The 24,837-nt window shown below is 40.8% G+C and overlaps 1 protein-coding gene and 2 long non-coding RNA genes across 3 annotated transcripts; 2 read left to right on the top strand and 1 right to left on the bottom strand.

The window, feature by feature from the left end:
* Positions 1-2,444: 2,444 nt before the first annotated feature.
* LOC135502664 (aggrecan core protein-like) lies at positions 2,445-5,034 on the bottom strand. The gene is made up of 4 exons (XM_064795636.1): positions 4,993-5,034; positions 3,892-3,956; positions 3,176-3,472; positions 2,445-2,686 (listed from the first exon to the last, which is right to left on the bottom strand). Exons 2-4 carry the CDS (start codon positions 3,947-3,949, stop codon positions 2,502-2,504), a joined length of 540 nt encoding a protein of 179 aa, XP_064651706.1. The 5' UTR covers positions 3,950-3,956; positions 4,993-5,034; the 3' UTR covers positions 2,445-2,501.
* Positions 5,035-10,547: 5,513 nt separating this feature from the next.
* LOC135502057 (uncharacterized) lies at positions 10,548-11,753 on the top strand. The gene is made up of 3 exons (XR_010449731.1): positions 10,548-10,611; positions 10,953-11,095; positions 11,677-11,753. It is a non-coding gene; the product is annotated as an uncharacterized LOC135502057 (long non-coding RNA).
* A 2,842-nt stretch (positions 11,754-14,595) lies between these two features.
* Positions 14,596-19,759, top strand: LOC135502329 (uncharacterized). The gene is made up of 2 exons (XR_010449756.1): positions 14,596-15,477; positions 15,888-19,759. It is a non-coding gene; the product is annotated as an uncharacterized LOC135502329 (long non-coding RNA).
* Positions 19,760-24,837: the final 5,078 nt, after the last annotated feature.

Here is a 24,837-nt window from a genome sequence, read left to right on the forward strand (position 1 = left end):
ATCTTGTATTGATGCTGCTGTGTACTGATTGGTTGTTTCCTTAATTACTGAGTGCTAGTTGTCATCATTGAGGTCAATGAAATATCTCGGTTTCTATAGGAGTACGCATCTGATGATGCCACCTTGTTATCATGGGGGATATTGAAATACCTCGGTTTCTATGGGCGTACGCATCTGATGATGCCACCTTGCCATCATGGGGGTTAATGAAATATCTCGGTTTCCATGGGAGTACGCATTTGATGATGCCACCTTGTCATCATGGGGATATTGAAATATCTTGGTCACCATGGGAGTACGCATCTGATGATGCCACCTTGTCATCATGGGGGTTATTGACATATCTCGGTTTTCATGGGAGTACGCATTTGATGATGCCACCTTGTCATCATGGGGATATTGAAATATCTTGGTCACCATGGGAGTACGCATCTGATGACGCCACCTTGTCATCATGGGGGTTATTGAAATACATGTATCTCGGTTTCCATGGGAGCTGCTGCTGAAAAGTAAGTTTTAGTTATCCGTGTTTTCTTGATGCTGACTTGATCACTAGTTGATCATGAATCGTCCAATCATATGTTTGGTAACTGTGGCTAATATAACCTTCTGGCATTACCAAAGCCACCCAAGGTCAATGTCACCTGCAAAGGTTAGGGTCATCTGAGAATGTTGCTCTTCATGTGTTCAGTGTAAAAAATAAAGACAGTAATATTGGGTGGGCCAAAGAAAACGTCACTAAATTCAGGATTTGATATATCAAATGATATGTAAATACGTTGCACACATTTGTAGTTAGTTGTTGATTATGCTTGTTGAAAAGGCCAAGGTTTTGGGTTTCATTGCTTTGTCACAGTAAAAAATTCAAAAAATTTCAGAAAATGACGTGCCGGATGGCATTTGTCACCTTTGACTGCAGAAATCATTGCCTCGACGATGATTATATTTTCTAATAAGATGGCGCACCCTGACATTCAATTTGCATGACCTACGCTCGATTATTTTTGGACTTGAACGACTTTGCAATTGAGCGTCAGAAATGTGGAATATCCTCGATTTTTATTTTTTGACATGTGCTTGGGTGGCTGCTGTTTAATGAATTGTCAAGTAAAAATATTGCACCCCTGATAAAAAGGATCAACGTATTGAAGGTAGAAAATCACAACACCAAATATGTAACTGCAAAGTTTTGCACGTTAACGCCCCAACATTGGGCGACTTTTCGTAGGTCACCCGATACATCCGATTTTGATATGCATTAGGGTTAATAACATGCTCGTTGAATTTCCTCGAGTGTAACTCCGAGTATCCGATGACAACATTTTACAAGAATATAAAAAAGTCAATTTAAAAGCGCCGTAGGCGATAACCACACTCGTTCATGCCACACCAAATTTACCCTTATCACGCCCTGCTGCAGTCAAGACCTGGATTTGTAGCTGCTTTTGTAATTTTTTAAGTAATCACACCCGTGGCTGTCTTGGCCACTCGACCAGCGTTTAAATTGGTCTATCGAGCCAACAACACAATCATTCGTGTGATGTTTACCCTCATAAAAATCGCATGGTCGTCATTGTCTATGCTGAAAACATCAGTGGTAGTGACGAGTCTGCTTGAAAAATGGTAATATTATAAATCGTAGATTAGGCTGTAAATAGGTCGAAACCAAGCATCATTTTCACGGTACAGGACTGTCTGTGTAGAAATAATAGATTTCGTCGGCCCATTGGTCTATTTTTGGGGTCCCGAGCTATCAGGCCGGAGAAAGTCATCGCGTGCGATCTGCCACACATGCAGTTTTCTTTGCTAAACGCAGTGCTTTGGTTGAATACATCTGGATCCGGAGGAGCGAAACTCTTGTCATGAATCTGAGAATGTCACGCCTTAAGCAATCTAGGGATAACCATAAATTGTGTTCCTGATCAATGGTTCAAAGTGTACGAAGAATTGAATTAAAATGAGTGAATGATATTGGATGAACCTTATAGCCTAGTGGTTAACACTGCTCGGTGCCACGTATTATGCTCCGTGTAATCCCGGGAAGACCCAAGGATTCCATTTCTGGAAGAACCAGCGTGTTTGTCAATTTCAAGGATTGAACTAACATTCTTTGCTCTTCACAACTTATAAAACTTTCGAATGTTTGGAGGCTTAACATGTGATAAGTCACTGAGGGTCTGTCGAATGCGACTGAAGAATCTTGTCCCTGGTTGATCGGCATGTACATGCAAGAGCAAGAAAAAGATCCGCCACATTTTGGACATGAAAACCCTATGGTAGACTCCATTCTTTCCCCAAATCTAGTTCATGACGAGAGCAATCGGAAGAGACTAATTGCGAAAGAGCCAACCACTAAAAAAAAACATATCTCCAAATAAGTCAAAATCCAAAGAATGCAAGATGGAGCGTTGGAAGGGAAATAAAATTGACTGGTAAATGAAGTGTTATTGTTTCTGGTCAGTTTATTCTTTCAAATGACGCTCAAATACAGAATAGTCGGTCTAATGACATTTGCCGTCCTTATAATCGCATTGCTTGGTGTCCTTGTCGAAGTAGAGACCGAGGGGACATGGCATGATGTAGTCTATTTCGTTGGAGCAGGTGTGGAAGATGGTGCAGTCTTGTGGATCGGCGTAGTCACCATTAGCCTTGCCCTTGCAGCCGGCGAACGGTTCCAATTCGTGAACTAGAATGAAGATTTACAAACAGTGATAAGTTTCAAAATACACTTGTCTCGCCAAACATAAGTGACGTAATGTCTTCCCCGATGATGTATTTGTCTCGCCGCTCTCCACTCTTCACTAACATTCTAAGAAGATAGAAGCTCGTTCTTGAGTCTGGAACGCTACTCTCTGTTTTCAAGTATAATCGTTACCAATCTCCTTAGCTGCGGAATGACGGGGAATTAAAATATATCTTTGAAATCATAAATATGTTTCTTTTTCACTGTCTTTGCTGAGGGATTGTTCAAATTGTTTGATAGTATCGTTTAAAACTCCAGTATCGGCAAGGCTATAAGGTCGAAATTATGGCTATATTATGATTTGCAATCATTAGTTAACTGTGATCACGGGCCTTCTAGAAAGGATTGTATGGAATTCCTGTTGAAGTGGATAATAATATTCAGAACCATGTAATTACAACTGAACTGAACAAGATACAATTGTATACTCACGGACACAGTTTGCATCCCAGCCTTCTTTCCCTGCCCAGCCCCAGCCAAGAGGAGTTGGTTTACAATAGACTACCCCAGTTTTATGAAGACAGCCGCTGCTATCTTCATGCGAAGAGAATGCAACTTTTCCACCTTCAATCCAGCCGCAGGAACATCGGCTGTATCCAGAATCATAGGCAGCATGCATCTGAGCATCAGTTGCCAATACCATGCCCTTGGCCGTGCATGCACTTCTCGCCGCCTCTTCAGACGGGATCATATACTGCTGCCCGTCCTTACGCACCAAGTGCATCGAATCTGAAAGTGAAACAAGCTGAGAGATAAAAATCGGATGATGATAAAGAAAAGGGGGCCGAGAAGACAAACACGAAATGACTGACTGCGGATACGGGATGGCATTTCACAACTGTAGCGCCCAGTTATCAGTATTACTATCATCATACATTGGAGCAGACAGTAGTTACTCTGATTACTACTAGATACTCCGGGCCTCAAACAAGGTCCACCCGAAAACGGTGGGTCACCACTCCAGTCAGTTTTTGAGCAATGGCTTCAATGGTGCTGAGGTGAAGGTCGAACCTGAGAAAGTATGCGCCTAATTGGCCACCAGACTTCCTTTAACCTAGTCCCTAAAGACAACAAGGGTAAACTTAAAAAAGAATGGTATTCGATCAAAAAATATCCAGGAATCTACTAATACAACTGACATAACCTACCTTTAGCCTCCACATAGATGGCGAAGGCAACCACAGCTAGCAATACGAGGAGCTTCATTTTTTATCTGAAGCAGAAGACGAAATAGACAGATCTGCGGGCAGTACAATACGCTGTTTGTCGACGAGGTTTATCATCGAGTTTGCACATCGGTCACACAGTAACAGAGCATCATTAAAACTTGAAATTGTATGCACTGTACATGGCCATGCAGAATTAGCGGAATGAGTGGATTCTGGGCTTCAATCACCTGGAAAAGCCAGTATTTGTCGCGATGATCGTAGCCATGCCTGAACTCTGAAGACGAAAGGAGGTATGTAATACAGCGCTGCGCACGGCTACCGACTGAAATAAACTGTCCCTACAGACCAGTTTTCATGCCTCATTGCGAGTCATGGTTTAACGACTGTAAAAAGCGACTTTCAAATAATCTTTGTGGCGTCTCGAACAAATTAAAACTTAATGAATTCATTATTTTCCATTTTGTATGAAATTATATCATATTTTGTACAGAATCCGCTCATTCCGCTCATTCCGCTAATTCTACATGGCCACTGTACATGTATATTGTCTAGCGTTCTGAACGTAAAATCTGCTGTATGTCAAGTTGCTGCTTTGAGCGGCAACTGGCAATGTAGGTTCCAGGTGCTCACGCAACGAATATACCCGTTAAGTCCTTCACATGATCAGAGGAAACTTTCTAACGACTGGTTATTTCTTGAACCATATTCCGCCTTCCCCGACCGTGCATTGGGTTTTCATCGCAGTCCTTATACATCACTTGGTGGTTATAGAATTCATCATTTTCGCAAAGCATTTACCGACGCAGGATTCAAAATTTATCACTAGTTCATTTGTTAGACGGCACTGTACACATTAAGAACCAAACGAGCTGGGAAATCTGAGAGTGATGCGATTTCAAACGCTCGCTTTTGGCAATACCTTGTACGAATTTTGCAATAGGGTCAAGAACTATATAGACAAAATATCAGGCTTTAAAGTTTCATTAAAGGATGCATTTTGTTTAACCCTATGGAGCCCGCGTTTCCACAGAAATAACACTCCTTGCTTGAAACAACTCCATTAAAGATGATAGTACTCACCTGCTTTATCTTGAGTCCACCTCCTTAGTTTGTCGATCTCGTCTTCCGAAAGCGATTTGAAATTGTTCGGAAATCAACTTGTTTTATACAGCCGTGGGATATTGTTACACTCACTTTCGTAACGTACCCCTCATGACAAAACGTTTTAACAAGAGCAGGTAAACACAAAATTGTCCGCTGATTATTGTAGGTTTTTTTATCAAACGTCGTCATAACACGTAATTAGGATATGTGACAAGTCAGCCATGTCATGTCAGAAACTACTATAAAAATACAGCAGACAAAACTGGTTAATATATACATCCTTAGCCATGTTTAGCAAGGAGGTTGAGCACATTGAATAGTTTGGATAAAGCGAACAATGCATACATGTTGCAGGGTCCGACAAACATATTTTTTTCGTTATTGACTTGATAAGCGCGGGGCATATTTGCATGCATAATAGATCGGATTGCTCCGTAAATATTCATGATCATGCTTTTATAACTGACAGTCTAAAAAACAATTAGGACATGTTATACCGAATCATGCAAATGAAATCATACCATCGGTCAGACTCCGTAGGTTCACAAGGAGTTCATTGACGAAAGTAGGAGATTTTTATGCTCAGTTCACTTTTGTTCTGAAAGTGTTTGACGTTTTTTCAATTTTGTCTCCACTCTCAAAGAGAAGAAAGGTGCGTGATTCGTTAATTTTATCACGCACAACTCCTGGGCTGAGTTAATCAAAACAACGTTAGCTTAAATGGATGCGATAAGTCCTAACCTGGACAGCTTAATGAGTCTAACTGAAAGAGATAACGTCCTCGAGGATAATTTACGTAATTGCCTAGTGTTAAACGTGACTGCGGATGCTATGCTTTTGAAGATACCGGACCCGGGCGCATAGAAACCTTTCCAATCGGTAGTATGTAAATGTTGAAACGAGCCAAATGAAACAAGACAAACTAAACGAACCAAATAAACATTCTATACATTAAACTGAAGATTAGGTTTAGATGCAATATGATTGCAAGCGTTAGGTTGATATTTGCATGAAATGAAAAAGCACTTTTATTCCCTCAGGCCCACTTAGTTGGACTCGTTTACATTCTAAACAAGCCAAAATAAACGAGTAAATGAAACGTTCCATGGTGCACCATGCCAAACTTAAATGAACCATATTGAATGGGACTATGTGAATGATATCATATTTTGTGCTTTAAACATACTAGACCGAATCCTGCATTGAATATTACATGTGAATTTGATCTTTCAGCTCAGGTTTAAATCGACTATTTCGATCGTTTAGCTTGGCTTGTTTTGTTTCATTTGGCTCGTTTCAACATTTACCTACTACCTTTACAATCTCCTGAGTGCACGCCGAGAATTTACGTCACAATGTCATATTCTTCTAGCCCAATGTTTTGCTGTTCTGGGCATATAACCTAAAGTTACCATCATACAAAGTTTTAGCCATCTAGCCCCAGCGGTTACGCAACGTGATCTGCTATATAAACATTCGACAACGAACATAGACGACCGACACCACGGTTGTAGGTCCCAACAGGTGAGCTAAACAACTGCAGGTTAAAAGTGCATTTTCCACCAGATTTGCCTCCATAAGTGTATGACGCACTGCCGGTGATGACAGGTGATTTAAGGAATATTAATCACATCGCGGCTCTATCATGTTAAAAATCGGGACTGTGTAAATACAGCTTAAAGGGAACTGGAACCGCCGAGCGATTTATTCAACTTTTCGACTTTCACCGCCCGAGAAAGTCAAACTTCCAACTTCCCATTCGAGTTCAGATTTGTAGCTCCGCCCCCAGTGCCCGAGCATGCGCAGTTCAATTTGTTATTATTGAGAATCATGTGAGAATCACGTGAGTCATGCGATCTTTCATTCATGAGTTTTCGTAGTAAATTCCATTGTAGTGACGTCACTCAATGATTGACAGCTAGGCGCCTTTTTTTATTCATGCCTCGTTCTGATCACCCGATACGCGGGAAATGAAAACGAGGTCATACGAACTGGCTTGGCGGTTCCAGTTCCCTTTAAGCGGGAGTGCACATACGAATGGAGGAAAAAACAATAGCTTTGCTTGTAATTCAAATTTTGATGCCACTTTTCTTTAATCGCCTGATGGCCGTGGTCATTTACCTACAATATGACGAGGCCTGTTTGTTCATCAGTTGCCTAATTTCCAAGTCTGACTTACCGATACTGATGCAATTTATCCAACTCTTTGTTATGCAAAACAATGTAAGTAAAAAGCTGACATAAACTGTCAGCACTTTTGTGATTTTATAAAATGTAAGGTCATCTTCGGTCAAAAGGTATACGTATTTGTTATAAAAATGATAAAACAGCTCTAAAAAGTCATAACATCGCTTCTTTAAATAGGACACCTCGTTTTATAAGAACCCTAGACCTCGATCAGTTCCAACGGTGCCGTCAATAAAGTTGCACAAACCCTGCAAAAACGTCACATCCCTTGCAGCCTATCATGAATCTACGTTACTAGGTAGATCTTCAATGAATCAATAAAACAGATTCCAGCTGATATTCCAGAGGTTAAACGCTGATGTTTTTTTTGGATTTTTTGTGATCCGTGGTTTTTAAAACTGGCAAATTACTGATGGTGTTATTTTAAGGCGTCCTACAAATAATGTCGTTACTGTAGTACCGCTATCCAATTCGCTTAAATTTACACGCGATATGTATAATATATCATCGAAGATCAGTACAAATTTGGACACATTTGTCCGTCCAACTCTTATAGGTAGAACTTCAAAGACGGGCAGCCATTTCTGAATACCCCGATACATGAATGCCACCTATTTCTGCTTCATTCTTAGTATTAACTGTGTATCAGGTAAGAATGCATCACCAAACTCCTAATTAAAATATGTCAATTTGTCGATAATTATGACGTTTTGAAAACTCTCTGCTTACATCTTTATAATTGACCATAATTTGTCTGTTACATTCTGTCGAACAAAGACAATAATGGACAGATCGGTTGAAATCTGAACTTCAGAGATATTTGCAACAATGTAGAAAGTTATTATGAAGATAGGTAGATGGGCGACGTGTTCAATGCAGCCACGCAACATTAACAAAGACTGGGGTTTTAGAAATGGTTGCTGGGTTGGTGTCATTACAATGGTCATAAAACGGAGCCATCCAGGTATATTGGACAGCGAAATACATGGGTGATCATCTCAAAGTCACGACAGCTGTACACTATCATAACAGTTCAGTTTTCACCGACCAACTGTTAGCAGCTTACGGGGTGTGACGCACTAGGAACCGAAACCGCTGTAGGAATACAGAAACCATGGAGAAACGCGACCACCTTAGGTATTGAGGTAGGAGCTCTTCTCAACAAGCATCGTATTATCGCCAAATCTTCACTAAAGAAACATATGCTTGTTATCACGTAGCTACATTCTGTCGAACAAAGACAATAATGGACAGATCGGTTGAAATCTGAACTTCAGAGATATCGCCAAATCTTCACTAAAGAAACATATGCTTGTTATCACGTAGCTACGCGTAGACATGTAGACACGTTGAAACAAAAGGATGCATTAAATTGAGCCAGAGACATATCCGAATTGTTCTGATAAGTATCTTCTGTCGGCTGCAATTCGAAAATTCTAAATGCTGAAAATGCCGATTTGATTATGTACGATGATAGCATCGGACTCCATTGAAATGAATGGCTCAGCCCGTGCGGATGTCACCATTACCACAGCAACCGAGGCGACAGAAGATGATACGTATTCAATCTGGGCGCTAAAGACTCTATATTTCATCCTAACGAAATACGGCTGGTGGGCATGCATCATCATAGGAATCCCAGGGAACACTATTTCCATTATGATAACGAGTAAGAAATCGAACCGGCACATCTCGTCGTGTAGCTATATGACGGCACTTGCAGTAGTTGATACCATGACTCTCCTAATGATCAGCTGGGCTCTTGCACTCATGAAGTGGGGGTTTGCAGCATCACTGCCGGAGCCCACAAGAGAAATTCTATATAAGTAAGTCTTAAAGCTGGACAGGTTAATTCTTTCCTGTAAATTGTTTTCGTGTAGCCCGCTCGTAATCATAAATACACATCGCTTTGGTACAAGGCCCGCAACGTGGACGTACCAGCGCGATAAAAATGGGGGTGTATTGTGTTTTTGATTGATGTACTGAAATATCACCGTCAAAATTTATATTCAATGCGTATTTACATTGATGAATTTGGTGAATCAAAATCAGTTCGTAATTTTGGACAAACAACACTTGCTTCCTGTTTTAACGTTTTAAAATTCTTATGACCTTTAAACGTCTTCGTTGACCCACTGACTGGTCTATTAGCGCCATTATTACCCCTACCGACTTTGTCGGCGACAAAAGCAGTGTACAGATGTAATTACCTAGCAGGACATGGAAAACCTTAAAGTCTAAGGGACTTTTTATATGAATTTCCAACTGTATAATCGCTACCCAGAGTGATGTGCCCTCCAAACAGCGATAGTCTTTATCGGATCGATGCGATGAAAACACAAAGTGTGACTTCCGTGTGGCGCGAAAAGCATTTCCGCGACATGAACAATTGTCCTTTGGGTGCAGAAAAAGTAACAAATAGCGCCTTTTGCTCTACATGGTGAATACGAATTTAAACTAGTTGGAAACAGGTCGATAATTTTCAAAGCATGGTTAACTAATAACAAATGGAACGGTTGAAGAATAATTAAATCTATAAAAGGATAAAGCGCTTATTTTTTCATATCGTGTCGGAAAGATGTAGGAGTAAAAATTCGAAGTTAGAACTCGGAAAAATTCTAAACTCACACTCTTTGCAGGTGGATGTGGTACTCTGTCTATTTGTTCGCCATACTATCTGGTCTTTTCCTCGCCGAGATGTCACTAGACAGACTCATAGCCGTGCGTTTCCCGATGGTCGCCGTGGGATATTGCACCTCATCGAGGGCTTGGAAAACAATAATTTTTACTGGGATAACTATTGCCTTAGTGAATGCAAACTTGTTCTACACCTACAGATATCATAAGGAAGACGTTTTAGGTGAGTATATGGTCATCTTGTAATAAATAATGTTCTTCTTCTAGTCTAGTTTTAGATCCTGACCGCACTCTAGCTCTAGCACATCTCGTTTCTAAAATAGATTTCGCAGAATCGAACATCTGCGCATGCAATGACGTCCTTGTTAATTTCAGCGATGAATTACCAATTTGTTCTGTCAATTTGTTTAAGACCAGTTGGTAATCCGTCAGATTTAGTGAGATATCGACATTTGTGAATACTTAAGAAATGCGGCCACGTGTTGGCACATCTAAATCTAGCTACGTCTCGTGGAATTCTCCGGGCTAGCTGCGCCGATGTTATTTCTTGACATATTCGAAACGGGAAGCTCCGTAAAGTATTATGATTGTATGTATCTTGCTTCAAATATTAGTTGTCTAGCTTCGGTTGTTGCAGGTACTGACATCTTGCGAGCCGATGTACCCGAAAGCCCTTTTCTCGAGGGCCTTGCTTTGGGCTTTCAGCTCGGCTTCGGGACACTCATACCCTTCGTTATCATCGTCATTAGCAATTTGTGGATCATCATCACGGTGAGCAAGAATTAAAGATAACTTGTTCGAAATATAAAGTGAACCTGTACACTCTTTTATTTTATTTCTCAGTCTCTTATGAATCATGTGACTGTTGTTGCTGACCTTGTGACTACATTATATATCTTCATCCGTTACTTGGAGAAAAAGAAATCATGCAGAGTTTGCTAAAATGTCTTGACTGGATTTTGGTTCGCGCATACTTTACTAAATGTAAGTCAGCACACACTATACACAGTTGAATTGGTGGGTGCTGCTTGCATCATTTGCCGATATACGAATTTCGACTCCTGTTGACTTTAATAGCAGATTTCCAAATTAACTGTCGTCTGATACTGTAGGTTCACAAAGCGAACAAGGAGAGAACAACGATGGAGGTCGCCGGATCCAAGGGTCAGAAGAGGCGTGACAAGGACACCAAGTATCTAACTCGGATGTTGATCCTTGTCTGCATCGCTTACGTCATGTGTTCAATCCCTTACAGGTAATTGCGCTTGTTTTCACTCGCAGGAGATGTGCTTTGCAACGGGCTGATCATATTATTCAAGGGGTGAGGGTAGACAATAATATTGCGGAACTTTGTTCGAACGAAATGCTTATCCTTGGCAAAACTTGGCACGGTAATGTATCAAACAGCCCATATTTTGCTTGTGCGAAGCATTATTCATACAACTGGTGGCGGGGCATCCTCGAAGATCCAGAGTCAGTCGTACCCTCCTCTCCTTGCACACGTTACATAAGCTCGGTCGATAGTGCCGAGTGTTGGCCTAAGCATAGGATGGGTGTGGGGAGGCGACAGTTTATTTTCTTGTATGATACACTCACTTGAATACTCACTTGATCGATGCGCACTTAGAATCAGCGGCTTTCGGCAGACGTTTGGATCAAATTCAAAATTTGTGTCGGGTTGTTGCGGAAACCTCAGTATCCGAGGAGTTACCAAGGTATATTTATTCATGCACGTGATTAACTGGGCACAAAATATGGATATCTTGTTCACACTTCCGCCGACTGAACGTCCGAAAAGAAGTATCTGCTGAGCAACACCTGGTAACTTTTTTTCAGGATGTATGACTCTGTGATGAACATCCCAGCCCTCAAAGACATATACAACTTAGAAGACCCTTATTGGATCCTCCGCTACGGGGTCGAATATTGGGTATTGCTCGAAGTCTGGCATCAGAATTACTCTGTTAACTTCTACCTCTACTGTATTGGGGGTGGGCGTAAATACAGAAATGATGTCCGAACAGTTCTGAAGGATCTGTACCTCATGATCATCTGCCGAGGGAGGGATACATCGCCAACATCCACATTGGCTAAGACAACCAGACGTTAACCTGGCTGAGTGTATGGAACTCAGCCAGTCTTTTCGTTTGTCGAAATGGAATGGTTCAGGTCCTCTATCCTCTCATAACGAAATGGAATGAGTCAGGTCCTCGATCATCTCAGAACACACTGCCCGCGGCATTCTGTTCCTTTGGGCTGAACCCTGAGACCCACTGACCGAACTGGCTTCACATGTCAAAATCCCGATAAGGTTATCCTGAAATCATTAGATGATCGGATATCTTTTTCAGTTTCTGAATTAATGTTCATACACACAATCCTTATACATTTTTAAATGTATGAGGATGTATAAACTCTACTACGTTTAGATCTTAAAAGATCTAAACGTAGTAGAGTCTTCCAAAAATCATGTTTCGACATGATTCTGAAGGAGATTTAGAATAAGATAGTCACTAAAAAATATCACAATGAATCTCAGCGGGATTTTCGACCTGATCGAAGTAACCTTGAATAGCTTATATTTAGTTTCTTTATTTGGTGTATCCATGAGCGCCATGCCATAACTAGCCCACTTGCCTACAATGTATTCCGATTCCGTTGTTAAAACATACATAGGTAAGTAAGGCAGGTACGCTGTGAGGACATCCTGACGTGACAAAGGACAACTTTCACAAGTCCTTTGCGAGTTCACCTATAAATAAGACACACATAAGTTCTATGTTGTATATCTAATCGGCAATAATGACTTTAGATGCACAGAGAAGTGGTGAACTCTTGAAAAAAACCACTAAGACATGACACCGTACCTTCTTCTTCATCTTCAGCGTTCGATCTGCACTCGGATTTGATTTTCTTCAGCGAGTATTTCCTCTCTAAGACAGGATCGAGCGTTTTTGCATGCCGATACGGCTTTGAGCGGTGCTTCATTTGTTAGGTTTATTGATACAGGGAACTCCGGTCAAGTCACATTCGAAGGACTGTGAAGAATGAGACCGGCGATCAGTGAAGAGCCAGGAGGACCAAATTACCCCCTCATTTATCTTACAATACCCTACAAATACCTTACAGTACATTAACCAAGAGTATTTTCTTTAGTAGGATCGACGTGGGATCTCTCGCTACACTTTCTGATTGCAAGCGTTCCTTGAAATGTCAAGCCTTTCTCAGTCCAGATAGTCCTTAACAACCTTAATACAGACCGGTCAAGGTGTCAATTGCATGCAACCTGTCGAATTTCCGGGAAAATCCATATCCGTATTTGGTATTGAAATGCAAAGTGTGGAGCACGTACGTTTATTTACATCACGTGACCTGCAGTAGCAAGGTATAATCTGCAGACCAGGCGTAGGTAGGCGTCGGGCGTGATCGGGAGTCCGGGCGTCTTACATCATAAGCCTTTTACGTGGTAGTCAGTAGTGTTAACCTCCTAGTAAGGCTATCAGGATCGTTATGAAATCGTTCCGATGTCTATGTCGTATGAGGGTTTATAAGAGCTGTTTGGCCTTGACCTTTAAATATCTCAACATCGCAATGGCACAGAGGCCATGTAGTGACGCAAATGGTGCCAGTAACTTTCTCTGATCCATAAAAATGATATAAACGTACGGTTGGAGATTTTTGTTTGCCGAGAAGCAAAGTTGTCAGTGGTAATACAGCGTGAATGTTAAGCACATGGACCTTGATATAACAATTTCACCATGACCAAGCTGAATTAAACCTGAATGATCAAGGTTGTCGTGCAGCTGAGGCCAGGTTACGTAGGTGAACGTCGTATTTACGCTGATTTGCGCGGATTTTTGCTACAGGGGCAGGTTTAAAGGTGCAACAGACCGAAACATGGTGCTTCGTCGTTCATAGTTTGTCGCAAGATTAGTGAAATAGGCAGGTTTCGCAAGCCTTCAGAACGTAGCAGTAGTAAGTGCAAAATCACGAGAATAAAACATAACGGAATGATGTATACAACTAAACTAAAATGTAACTTTTTGGCATTTATAAGAAGCTGTTAAAACAAAATCGTTCTCCGTGGAAACCTATACTGTGGGTGGAAACAATTTGATATACATGTAGTTACCATTAGGTTTCATGCCACACTCTACCAAAACATAGCAGAAATTGCATCGTTGTATTGCGACGAATCACATTCAGTGGAAACCTACATATTTTGCATCAAATGCGTTGATGAGTGCAAATATGAAGTGAGTACCAAGTACGTCATACTTTACCAGAAATAAGCAAAGTATGTTGTTGAGGAAGTTTATCTTGTAAATTTATGGAAACGGATTAAGGAATATAGTTCCATAAAGACCATGACACCGTATAGTATTTCTTGCCTTGGCGCTCTATCATAGGACACATAAACTTGTACACTGGGATAAAAGAGTTTATAATGTTATTTGAAACTAGCATGCAATTATACAACATTGGCTTGACGCATCGCCATACCAAACGAGCTATTGATTGGCAGTTAATTGTATGACCATTGTCATTTGAGTGCTGCAATTACCTATTTATGTATCGTAATTATTATCTGATATTGGATACACCAGGTTTAATATCCTGCAAAGAAAAAAGTATCTTCCCTCTGGGCATGAGGTAGTCTGATAGACAAAGGGTCTCAAGACAGAGCTGGTGTTACAAAGAGCTTATTTTATATAATACCACTTACTGGAGCAGTTATTCTCGAAAGAGCGAGCGGAAAGGACAAAATAACTTTGGCATGGTGGGTTGGTGTTCTGAAAGGAATTTAATTTGCGATCTCAACCTTTTACGTCTAAATGCGGCGAAAGCATTGCCTCGCCCAAGGTTCGATGCGCCGAGCAAAGGAACTGACATACATGACAGAGAGCGGTATTATACCGGATTCCAGTTCAATATTGGTTTTCATATACACCAGTTACGTTCTCCTGTTCAAAATTGCGAAGAAAATTGCTCAGGACATCAAAGTTAGATATCTTCTACTCGGTGCTAATTCAAAATAGCTGGTGCGTCATCAGGATCGCATCCTGTTTTGGAGTTTCATGCAGTTTCAATCGACGATGACAATGATTCTAAAGGAATGATTCAAGAGGATAGCAGGCTTTGGCCAATTGGCAGTATTAGAGAACGGTTTCTTCTCTCAGCATGGCAGTGAAATAACAAACTTTATATATTTTACGAACAAAAAATATCGCTATCATTGAACAAACTTCAGCATTTTCGATGAACATCAGTCCATCTTGTTCACGGAATGACATTGGCCCCAAGATAGAAAGGTCCAAATCTTGAGTCTTGTCAGTCTGCCTTCTCCAGCATCTTCACGGGGCAGTGGCAGGCAGAAGTTGGGGTGTCCCACCTTTTTTTCCGGTTCAGCTTAGCCTTGTTCAGTCCTTTGATGTTGATGGCCTTCTTGATCTTGCGATGGTGGTTACGGGACTCCTGGCTGATGATGAGGATGTTTTCAATCATCGGCCAGGTTGTTACTATATGCCCCGTTTGCAGTTGGTGCTGACGCATGCTTATCACTTTGGACTCGTTTTAATATCGTGGTCAAGGTCATTCCGTTAACAAGATGAACTGATAGTCATCGATAATTCGGAGGTAAGTTTTATAATCGTTTAATTTTCACAGTCATTGATTGATGAATAGTTTGTATCTCGGATTATTACATAACTAACGAATCTCTTCGACGTTAAAGTATCGTCAAAAAAATCGAAGTGGCCCGAGTCGACGTTTTAACTCGGCGTCGAATACATGTATATCGTATCATTGGCGATTTCAATGAGGAATTTAACTACCTTTAAAGTCATCACGGAGGTAATGTCAAATATTTTTGTGGCGTGGGAACGCAATCATACCATTGGCGTACAATAATATGTTTCCTATTAGTGAATCAATTATGTTCCTTTTGAAGTTTGTCACAGTTTATCCCACTATATCTATGTAATGTTTGGCGACTAGATACACATTTCAACATATATTGGTCAATCTTAAAAACATTTTCACGACAGTACTGGTGTCTACAAATCTTGCACATCAATGGACTGCACTGGCGTCTACCAATCATCGACACTCGCATCATTTTCGTTTGCAATAACAGAAACAAAAGTGGAACCATGTCGAAGTTTGTGTAATTTTTGTTACAAGCATGCTTTAATATGCGTTACAACCAGGAAAGTAGTCCGGAAACGTTATTTGAAAACGCCCTTGTTTATCTTTGCCTGCATCAAAAATTCGAAATAATGTTCGTGACGAATTATCTTAAATCACTCCATCGCATGCACTCTCAAGTGTGGTATGAAGAAGGAAAGCAGACCACATACATTGTTGTGATTTGGTGTGTGAAGAAGTAGCCATATTCTCGAAGCTGATATTCTCCAACTTGTCTAACACAACTTCCGTATCAGCGCCGGTTTCAAGGAGAAAAAGCTACGGTTGAATATCTTTGAAACAGGTGAATCAAATGCACGTCCCGCCGCGTTTCAAAGTGAAATGCGCAGTTCTAAATGACTACACGCAGACAATCGCAAGAACGAATATCATTGAAAGCAGATTACATGTTTACTGATGTCGTGTAAGAAATCGCTTTGAAACTTCTCGAAGTAAGTTCATTTTGGGGCATTTTCTTTGACGCAGTTTCGCATATCTTCCATCGTTTACGGAGAGAAGGATCGACACTTTGTATCATACGTTTTATGTGGAACGCACCTTCTGGCTGTTCGTCAGGACCGTCTGTTGGAAACGGTACAACATAAATCAAGCGGCGGAGCATCTCACTCCTGTCTGCATTCATTGAAAATTCTCATACGTATGGGAATCCGGATTTCATCAACAACTATATTGCTTCATTGTTCCACCAGTGCGTATATCAAAACTTCCGTACGCGTTGATCACTACGTAGTTTGACAAATTGTTACAGCTGGATATAAAACTAAAAATCAACGATACGAGAAAAGTGAGAGCTTTTTGGAGCCACTATACCATTATATGTCAGTTACCCGTACCATTTTTACTTGTGGGTTAACACCTGCATTTTCATCCAGTAGACATCCAGGGAAATCGATATCACCGATATTTGCAAAGGTGTGATATATATATTTTTTGTAAAATAAGAACATGTCAACTGAACAAATTATCTATAGATAAGCCGTGAGGACAGTATTAGTGGCTGCGAGTTCTTTTGATCAACTTGAAATTTCCTGCTAAATTTTGATATACGGCAATCAAGACAAAATGGATGGTTTCATTGAATCATCTACACGAAATCTCTCCATGGCGTCGACCCTGTTACCGACGATTCCCAGACCCATCCGGTGTCTTTACTGGCCCTTCTTCGCAGGCGGCGGGTCGGCGGGTCATGTCTACTTTGTCATGACAGTCCCATTGATGTTGTCCCTGACCTTCCTCGGACTAGTAGGAAACACCCTAAGTTTCATCGTTCTTGGCCGAGAGATGAAATCATCCTCGACATCAGTGTTGCTCCGCGCGCTCGCAATGGCCGACAACTTCGTCCTCGTAACCTACGCACTTGAGTACAGTTTCCCAATGATTTTTCATTACACTGGCAAGTTTGTAGATTATTACGAGATTTTTCAGTATAGCCAACAATATCTGTGGGCCATTACGTGGTTCAGCAAGACCATAGCCGTCTATGTCGTGGTGTTCATAACCGCGGAGCGCTTCTTTGCGGTGACGCGCCCGTTGCGAGCTACCACTATTTGTACTAAGAAAAACGCAATGTATGCAATTTGCGGCGTTTCTTTATTCTCTTTGATATTCAACATCCCGAATTTCTTTTATGTCGATACTTTTTATTATTTTGACAGATGTTCTCAAAGTCTGAAGCCTTATGCGCGGGTTTCTACGTTTACTCGCGAACATCCTCTTTTTGAATGGGTATACGCCGTTGGCTTAACGTACACTTTTCTCTTTATTATTCCAGTCGGGGTTATGACGGTTATGAATTATTTTTTAATCAAATCAGTTAAAGTGGCTGCAAGGGGAAATATTGGCAACCAAGATGGCCGCCAGAGAGAAGCGGTCGCCATTACGCTTCGCGTTGTTGCAGTCGTTACAGTATTCATATTTCTGGAGCTGCCGCCGTTCGTGACAAATGTGACGTACGTTGTTGCGGCATGGTCCGGGAAGTCTCAAGAGTGGGGCATCGATATGCACGTGTTATCCGTGGTCGTGAATTCCTCCTACGTGTTGTCCACAGTTAATTCGTTTATCAATTTTTACATCTATATCATGACGGGTTCTGGATTTAGAAGAATGGTATTTAGAATAATCACATGCAGTGGACTAACGAATAAAACACATGAGAGAATCTAACAAAAACCAACATATTAAAACCAATTTAAAAGTACATTGTACATTGACTCATTAATCCAAATTAGATTTTTCAATGATATGAGATCTCACGTTGAATAGAGACTGTCAAATACCCAAATAAAAAACAGTGCAGTGATTCAGGTGGCAGACGGCGCATTGTAAATGGTTTCGCCTGCTTTTGTTTTCAGGCAACATGATTGAATCGAGAGAAGTTTGTTACTACGATACCATCCCAGTCCGCCGTGGCCAAACAAATTACCGTGGGCATTCTGCAACGTGAGCCACCAATGGACGTGTCAAATAATCCTTAATAAAGTAACAGAAAAACAACGTTAAATAAATGAACAATGAAAAGGAAAAAAGCGCGTTTGGTTTCAAAATGTAGGACCAGTTCTCATATTTACAATTTACACTTGGATTTTCATTAAAACTACCCTATATTAATGTTGACGTAATGTCCCGTCGCTTTAATCCATTCAGAATTTCAATCCGTCCTCGGCTGCTCCAGAATATTATGCCATGATATGGCACATCACGATGACGTACCAGCAAGCTTGTGCTACACGTCCAAATCATGACTTTTGGGTTTTGGTCGAACCCTTACCAAGTCATGCACATCACATGGCAACATTTCCTGTACTGTAACCTTTTGTGGAGCGGTTGTGACCGCATTGAATTTATAAATGGATTAACATGGTTGGACATGATTTACATATTCATTAGTGTTTGGTTTAGTGAAAATCCAAACGCGATGACAAAATCTTGGAGCAAACTATCATACAGTGTTCTTTTTCCGGCAATCTTCCTGCATGACTTTGCTAAAAACTGATTTGGGAAATCGACTTCATCAAAAACCATTATTTTTCATCCTACCTAAAAAATTCAGGCCTAAATACACAATCCAAAATGCAGAATTCAGGCCCAAATACACGAGCATAAATACAGAAAGCCAGCTAAGAGCCTAAATTATGGAGCAGAGTGAACTCTCTGTAAAGTGATCATCTTTGTTCGGAACGATGCATTGGCAAGACTCTGCCGGAAGCAAAGAACAACATCATTCCAAGTTGTATCCCAATAATACGCTCTCGAGTATGAATGAAAGTCAGTGTTGATTCCTGATTCTTGGGGACCGACACTTTGAAAGATTTGTATTTGGCATCCTTGAGACAAACATTTCACATCAAGTACCGTAAACTCCATTTCCACCAAAAATTTCTCCAGGTCGTCATGATCACAAGTGGTGTCCTTTTCTAACCTGAACACGAAGATGTCTCTGCCAGGGTCAGGAGCTCCCGTACTTTTCTCAGATTGGCCAGCAACTACTCGACGTTTCTGTCTCGCATTCTTTTCCTTTTTTTGCTCTTCACTACTTTCAACACTGTGAATAGTGTCCAAAGCCGTGTTGCCGCCCCTCAATCTAAGAACAGTGGGAGGTAACAGTAGATTGGACCTCGCATATAGTAACTCGAACGCCAATAAGAAGAAGAAGATAACACAGACTTCATCAAATGATATAATTCACCTTGGAACACCAAAGGCAAAACCTGTGTGATAATCAGGATTTAATTAACTAGTGTTAACTCGGTTGAATGGTACTGTTCGTATGGACATACATACTAAACTACTGGTATGGAAATCCACCCGCTTCCAGATTGATCGACAGCTCCTAGAAACGCTTTAGATACTGGTACCTCTTTGGAATGTTTTGTCTCGGAAGTTTTTTTCTCTCCTGAATTATCCGTATTTGCCAGAAATACCAGTGATTGAACAACACTGAGGTTAATTATAGGTTTGATTAGAGGAGGTGTTGATATTAATGCCTTGGATGTTACCACCTTATTCATCAACAAATTGAAAACCATGTCATATACTGCCTCTTGTAAGGGCGCTGCACACGATAACCATAAATTTAATAGAATATTGTAAAATGGTATAAAAAGTGAATCAAGCGGTTAATTGATTGAGAAAGTAAAATAGTATTTGTGTGATGCTTATTTATTTAATATCTGCGTTACAGTTACGGCATTCGCTTGAATTACATCAAATGAATTACAGGAAACTGGTGTTCAACTGAAAACTGGAATGTTACAATAGCACTGGCTCAGGGCCCGGCCACAGAGAATTTATACGTGATCTCCTAAAGGACACTAATTTTTTCCTAGTTGAAGAACACTGGTTATGGGAAGAACAGTTCTCTAAATATCAAAGTGATATAGGTTGTAATATTAGCCTGCATGGTGTGTCTGGTATGGATGGTAGAGTGTGGTAAACTGAAATGCGTGAGTTAAGGTCAGACATAGACAGGCAAATCCAAGCGAGTTGTTGTGCGGGTGCTTGTAAATCCAATCATTACGTAACAGTCGAAGACGTAATTTACGGTATCAGGTGTTTCAAAAAAGATAGCATTCCTTCGCTGAATACAAACCACTTTCGGCATGCTGGCGAACAATTAAGAATATATATTTTGTTACAAGCAATGTTAACTAATTGCTACTGTCCGAAAGATTTCAGATTAACTACCGTTTACCATACCGATGAACGCCTGGAAATCGTTGAATTCCTCAAAAAACTATCGTGGCATAGCTTTAAGTAGCATAATTGGAAAGATATTTCACTACATTGTATTGAAAAACCATGGTGAGTATCTATTAGCCTCAGATGCGCAGTTTGGATTTAAGAAAGGCCTGTCAACTATGCATTATTGTATAGTTATGCTGTCGAGGAAACCATAAAGTATTACAACTCTCCGAACACTCCTGTATATTGCGTAATGTTAGATGGCTCTAAGGCGTTCGAGAGGGTAAATTATGTAAAACTATTCAGGCTTCTCCTAAAGAAGGGACTATGTCCCCTCGTCGCTCGTTTCCTTGCAAACCTATATACCTGTCAGCGAGTCAGAGTCAGATGGGATGACCATATAATATAACATATCTGATCAGCGTTTCAAATGGTGTGAAGCACCCACTTACTCTTTAATCTATATCCGGATGTATTACTTGTGGAACTGAAGAACAATGGAGTAAGGTGTCATATTGGTCATATCTTTGTCAGCTCATCTGCTTATGCGGCTGACTTGATATTGTTGGCTCCATTGATAACCTCTTTAAAAAGCATGTTAAGGGTATCAACATTTTCTCTTTAAGGTATGTACAATTTTCTCTCGTCTTTGGACGAGGTGTTGACAGAAACATCAATTTAACGGTTGACGGTGTGGTTCTTCAAGCTGGTAGGTGCGAAAAGCATCTAGGAATCCCGTTTGGACCGGCTGCAGATGCAGCCAGGGTTGAAATCTGTATCAATGAATTGTATAGGGGGCAAATAGCCTTTTAGCTCAGTTTGGTCATGCGAACACGGATGTAAGATATTTGCTGTTTAAGCGCTACTGCATGCCACTCTACGGTTCTGTCATGTGGAACCTGTCTAGCACATTCATGGCCAGATTCTATACAGCCTGGAGAAAGTGTGTTCGTAGAGTCCTAAATATTCCTGCTAGAACTCATAATAGTTTAACAAGCCACATTACTGGATAATGTGATATAGAAACCGAAATTGAGGGCAGAATTCTGAACTTCTAAACTTCCGACATTCCGTAACCCACAGTGAAAATACGTATGCAAGACTTTGTATTAGAATGACCTAAAATGGCGGGATGTCCTCTTTGGCGTCAAGTTTACGCCACATCCAGAAAAGACAGAGAGCTAAACCTGCTGACCATGTTGTGATGCAGAGGGGCAGTGTTTATTGCCGATCTTATCAAATTAAGAGATGAATTACAATATGAGAGAAGGAATGTGAACGAAATTATAGAATATTTTTGTACGGTTTGAGATGTGAAAATTGATTGTATTGCTTTGTCGAAGCACCCTTGCACTATGCACCTTCTGCACGAGATTGAATACGTTCGCTGCATATATACATGTAGAAACACTTCGTACAATCCTTGAAGAGAGGTAATCCCCGTGAAGTTACTAATCTGCTGATGCTATATGGAGTTCAAGTTTTTTATAATTCTGATTTTAAACTCGTGATACTTTCCAGTATATATTACACACACCGGGAAGCATTTTGTTTTAAACATAGGATCGTATCATTGATGATGTTTTTAATCGTCTAATTACAATTATACAAATATGCATATAGTGCCTGACTGTGTAAAAGTTTGAAATATAATGTCCCAGGATAAAGTGTCTTCGGGACAAATGTTTATCACACGCGATACTAATCCGAACACACTTTAAATTGTTCAAATTGACTAAAACTGTTTTGCGATTCTTCTTTAGAACTACGAAAAAACTTCAGCTACTAGACAAAGGACAATTCTAACAATATGATATTGAGACAACCTTTCATTGACCCTGGTGCGCGGTTCACGTCGTAAACGTGTGACCTTTGGTGCAGGATTTCCCGACAACTAGATTTATTTCACCTTTGAAAATGAAAATGTTAAAGTGCGGCCATGAAGGTTGGAAGATATTAGAACTCATGATCCGAATGGGTCTGATGTTTGGGCCTGTAACCACTCTGCTGCCACTGTGCTTCAAGTAGTCACAAAGTCACTGTCAGACTTTCGAACAATGAACACAATTTCAAATGCCAGTCTTTTCAAATACTTTTACAACCATATAGCTTACTGACTGATATAGGTACCGACTGTTCCCATTTTAAAGTTATAGGCCGAGCTTGGTATTCCAACTGTGGAAGTTGGTATTTTGGTTTCATTTTATTGAATACTATCATTCCTAATTGCTACATGTAACTTACAAGCTCTTCGCATATTCTTTTTGTCACAGCATCTGGATATCACTCGTTTGCAGGAGTAATTTCACGCTAACACCACGCATGTTTAGCATTTTGTCATATCACAGCGATTACCGGTTTCTCGTATTTTGGCACAAGGTTTGGCTCAACTGACACTGCTGCTGCTAATATGTAATTTTACGTATTGGCCTTCGAAACAAGACTTTATAAGACAAAACGTCCAAAAACAAATCGACCTCTATCATTCCTATACACCTTTCCAGAAATGGGGCGCTGCGCATGTCCGAAATAGTGATGTCATAAGGGGAAACTAGGCCTTATGGTGGAGGGACAAAGGAGATAGTCATGATCGACAAACACACTTGAATGCCTTTAATGACGGACAAGGGGGAAAAGTTAGTTACAATGCAAGCGACCAATTTCGGGAACCACGTATATATCATTGATTTTTGAGGGAAATCATGGGTTGCAAGGATTTCCCGCAGCATGTTTTGATGACTACTTTAATGTTGTCAAGCGCCGCCTTTGGTCAATTTTTGAACTGAAGGTTGGGCATAAAACAGCTATTTGCTTTTCCATAACGCTCCCCTCAGGGATTTCAAGGTAAATCGTTAATCCCACCAAATGCGATCGAGTTTTCTCGTAAAATATCGTGTTTCGAAACTCGAAAAACTACAAGAATCTCTAGCCGCAGGGAGTCTCAGGCGATTAGAAACCCCTACTAATTTACGAGAGATGACGATGCTGAAACAGAACACGATCGAAATACGAGACAAATACTAGATCTGGGGTTCATAGTGTGACATCCTGACATGATGTCACACCCAATAGAGTTGTCCCCTGAACGGGACAGTTCTAGTGTTCCTACTGCACCGGTCTAGTATGGATATAATAGGGTATTGTGTCGGTTACCACATTGGTAATATTATGAAATATGGCTCGAATTAACACCAAGTCCATTTCAGTATTACTGACAACGGACTGTTACGGTACAATTATCATGGATGTATAGGTCTATTTGTATGCAAACCTGTACGTCCTAAAGGCCTGGTTATGCTTCAGACGAATGCGACCACGCGACTTTCCGCGCGACTTTCCGCGCGACTATCCGCGCGAATCGCCGTTCATACATAACCCGGTTATTGATGCGGCATGTCGTAATTCGCGACCTTGTCGAGCTGGACGTTTGTATAGGCCTACATGTACTTTCTTTTTATACATAATTTGGTTTATTCATCAAAAAAGTTTACATAAGAATTACTACAGTCACAGGGCTGAACATTAGCATTTTTACAATACTTCCACTACCTAACCAAGCAAAATGGCGTCTTCCTCAGACACTGACACCGCTGATGAAATTTTGGCAGTGTACCTGTACACACGGAGGACAAGGAGGCAGAGGCGTATACGTGTGCAAGAGATTTTGCAGAAACGAGACAAATACGGAGAATACCATCATCTAGTGAAGGAGCTTCACTTTTACCCTGACAAGTTTAAGGAGTACTTTAGGATGACAGAGGAACAGTTTGACTGTGTCCTGGGAATGGTACAGACGTATAGTATTGTTTTTTTTTGGATTTCAAAAAAAAGTAGCCCGGTTGTATCCCGCGACATTGCATCGACGAAGCCTACAGTAAACTGAGCCACGTGTGTCGATCGCCACGTGGTTGCAGATGAACGTAAACAAAACATCTGATTGTTTGTTAAGAAATATGCCGCGCGACCTTTTGCCAGAAATTCGCTCTGGGGGCAATCTGGTCGGCTTTTCGCGCGGACAAAAATACAGCAGCGTTCGCGGTCGTAGTCTGTATGAACGACTACATTTAAATTCCATTTAATCAATCCAACGCGAACGCCGCGTCCGCGTTC

This window comes from Lineus longissimus, chromosome 18 (assembly GCF_910592395.1).
Source record: "Lineus longissimus chromosome 18, tnLinLong1.2, whole genome shotgun sequence".
In the NCBI taxonomy this organism is placed as follows: domain Eukaryota; kingdom Metazoa; phylum Nemertea; class Pilidiophora; order Heteronemertea; family Lineidae; genus Lineus; species Lineus longissimus.

Coding starts and splice junctions, on each gene's coding strand:
- LOC135502664 (XM_064795636.1), bottom strand. CDS start 3,949: ATGAAGCTCCTCGTATTGCTAGCTGTGGTTGCCTTCGCCATCTATGTG. Junction 3,473..3,891: donor CATCTATGTGGAGGCTAAAG/GTAGGTTATGTC, acceptor TTTCACTTTCAG/ATTCGATGCACTTGGTGCGT. Junction 2,687..3,175: donor CTGGGATGCAAACTGTGTCC/GTGAGTATACAA, acceptor TCTTCATTCTAG/TTCACGAATTGGAACCGTTC.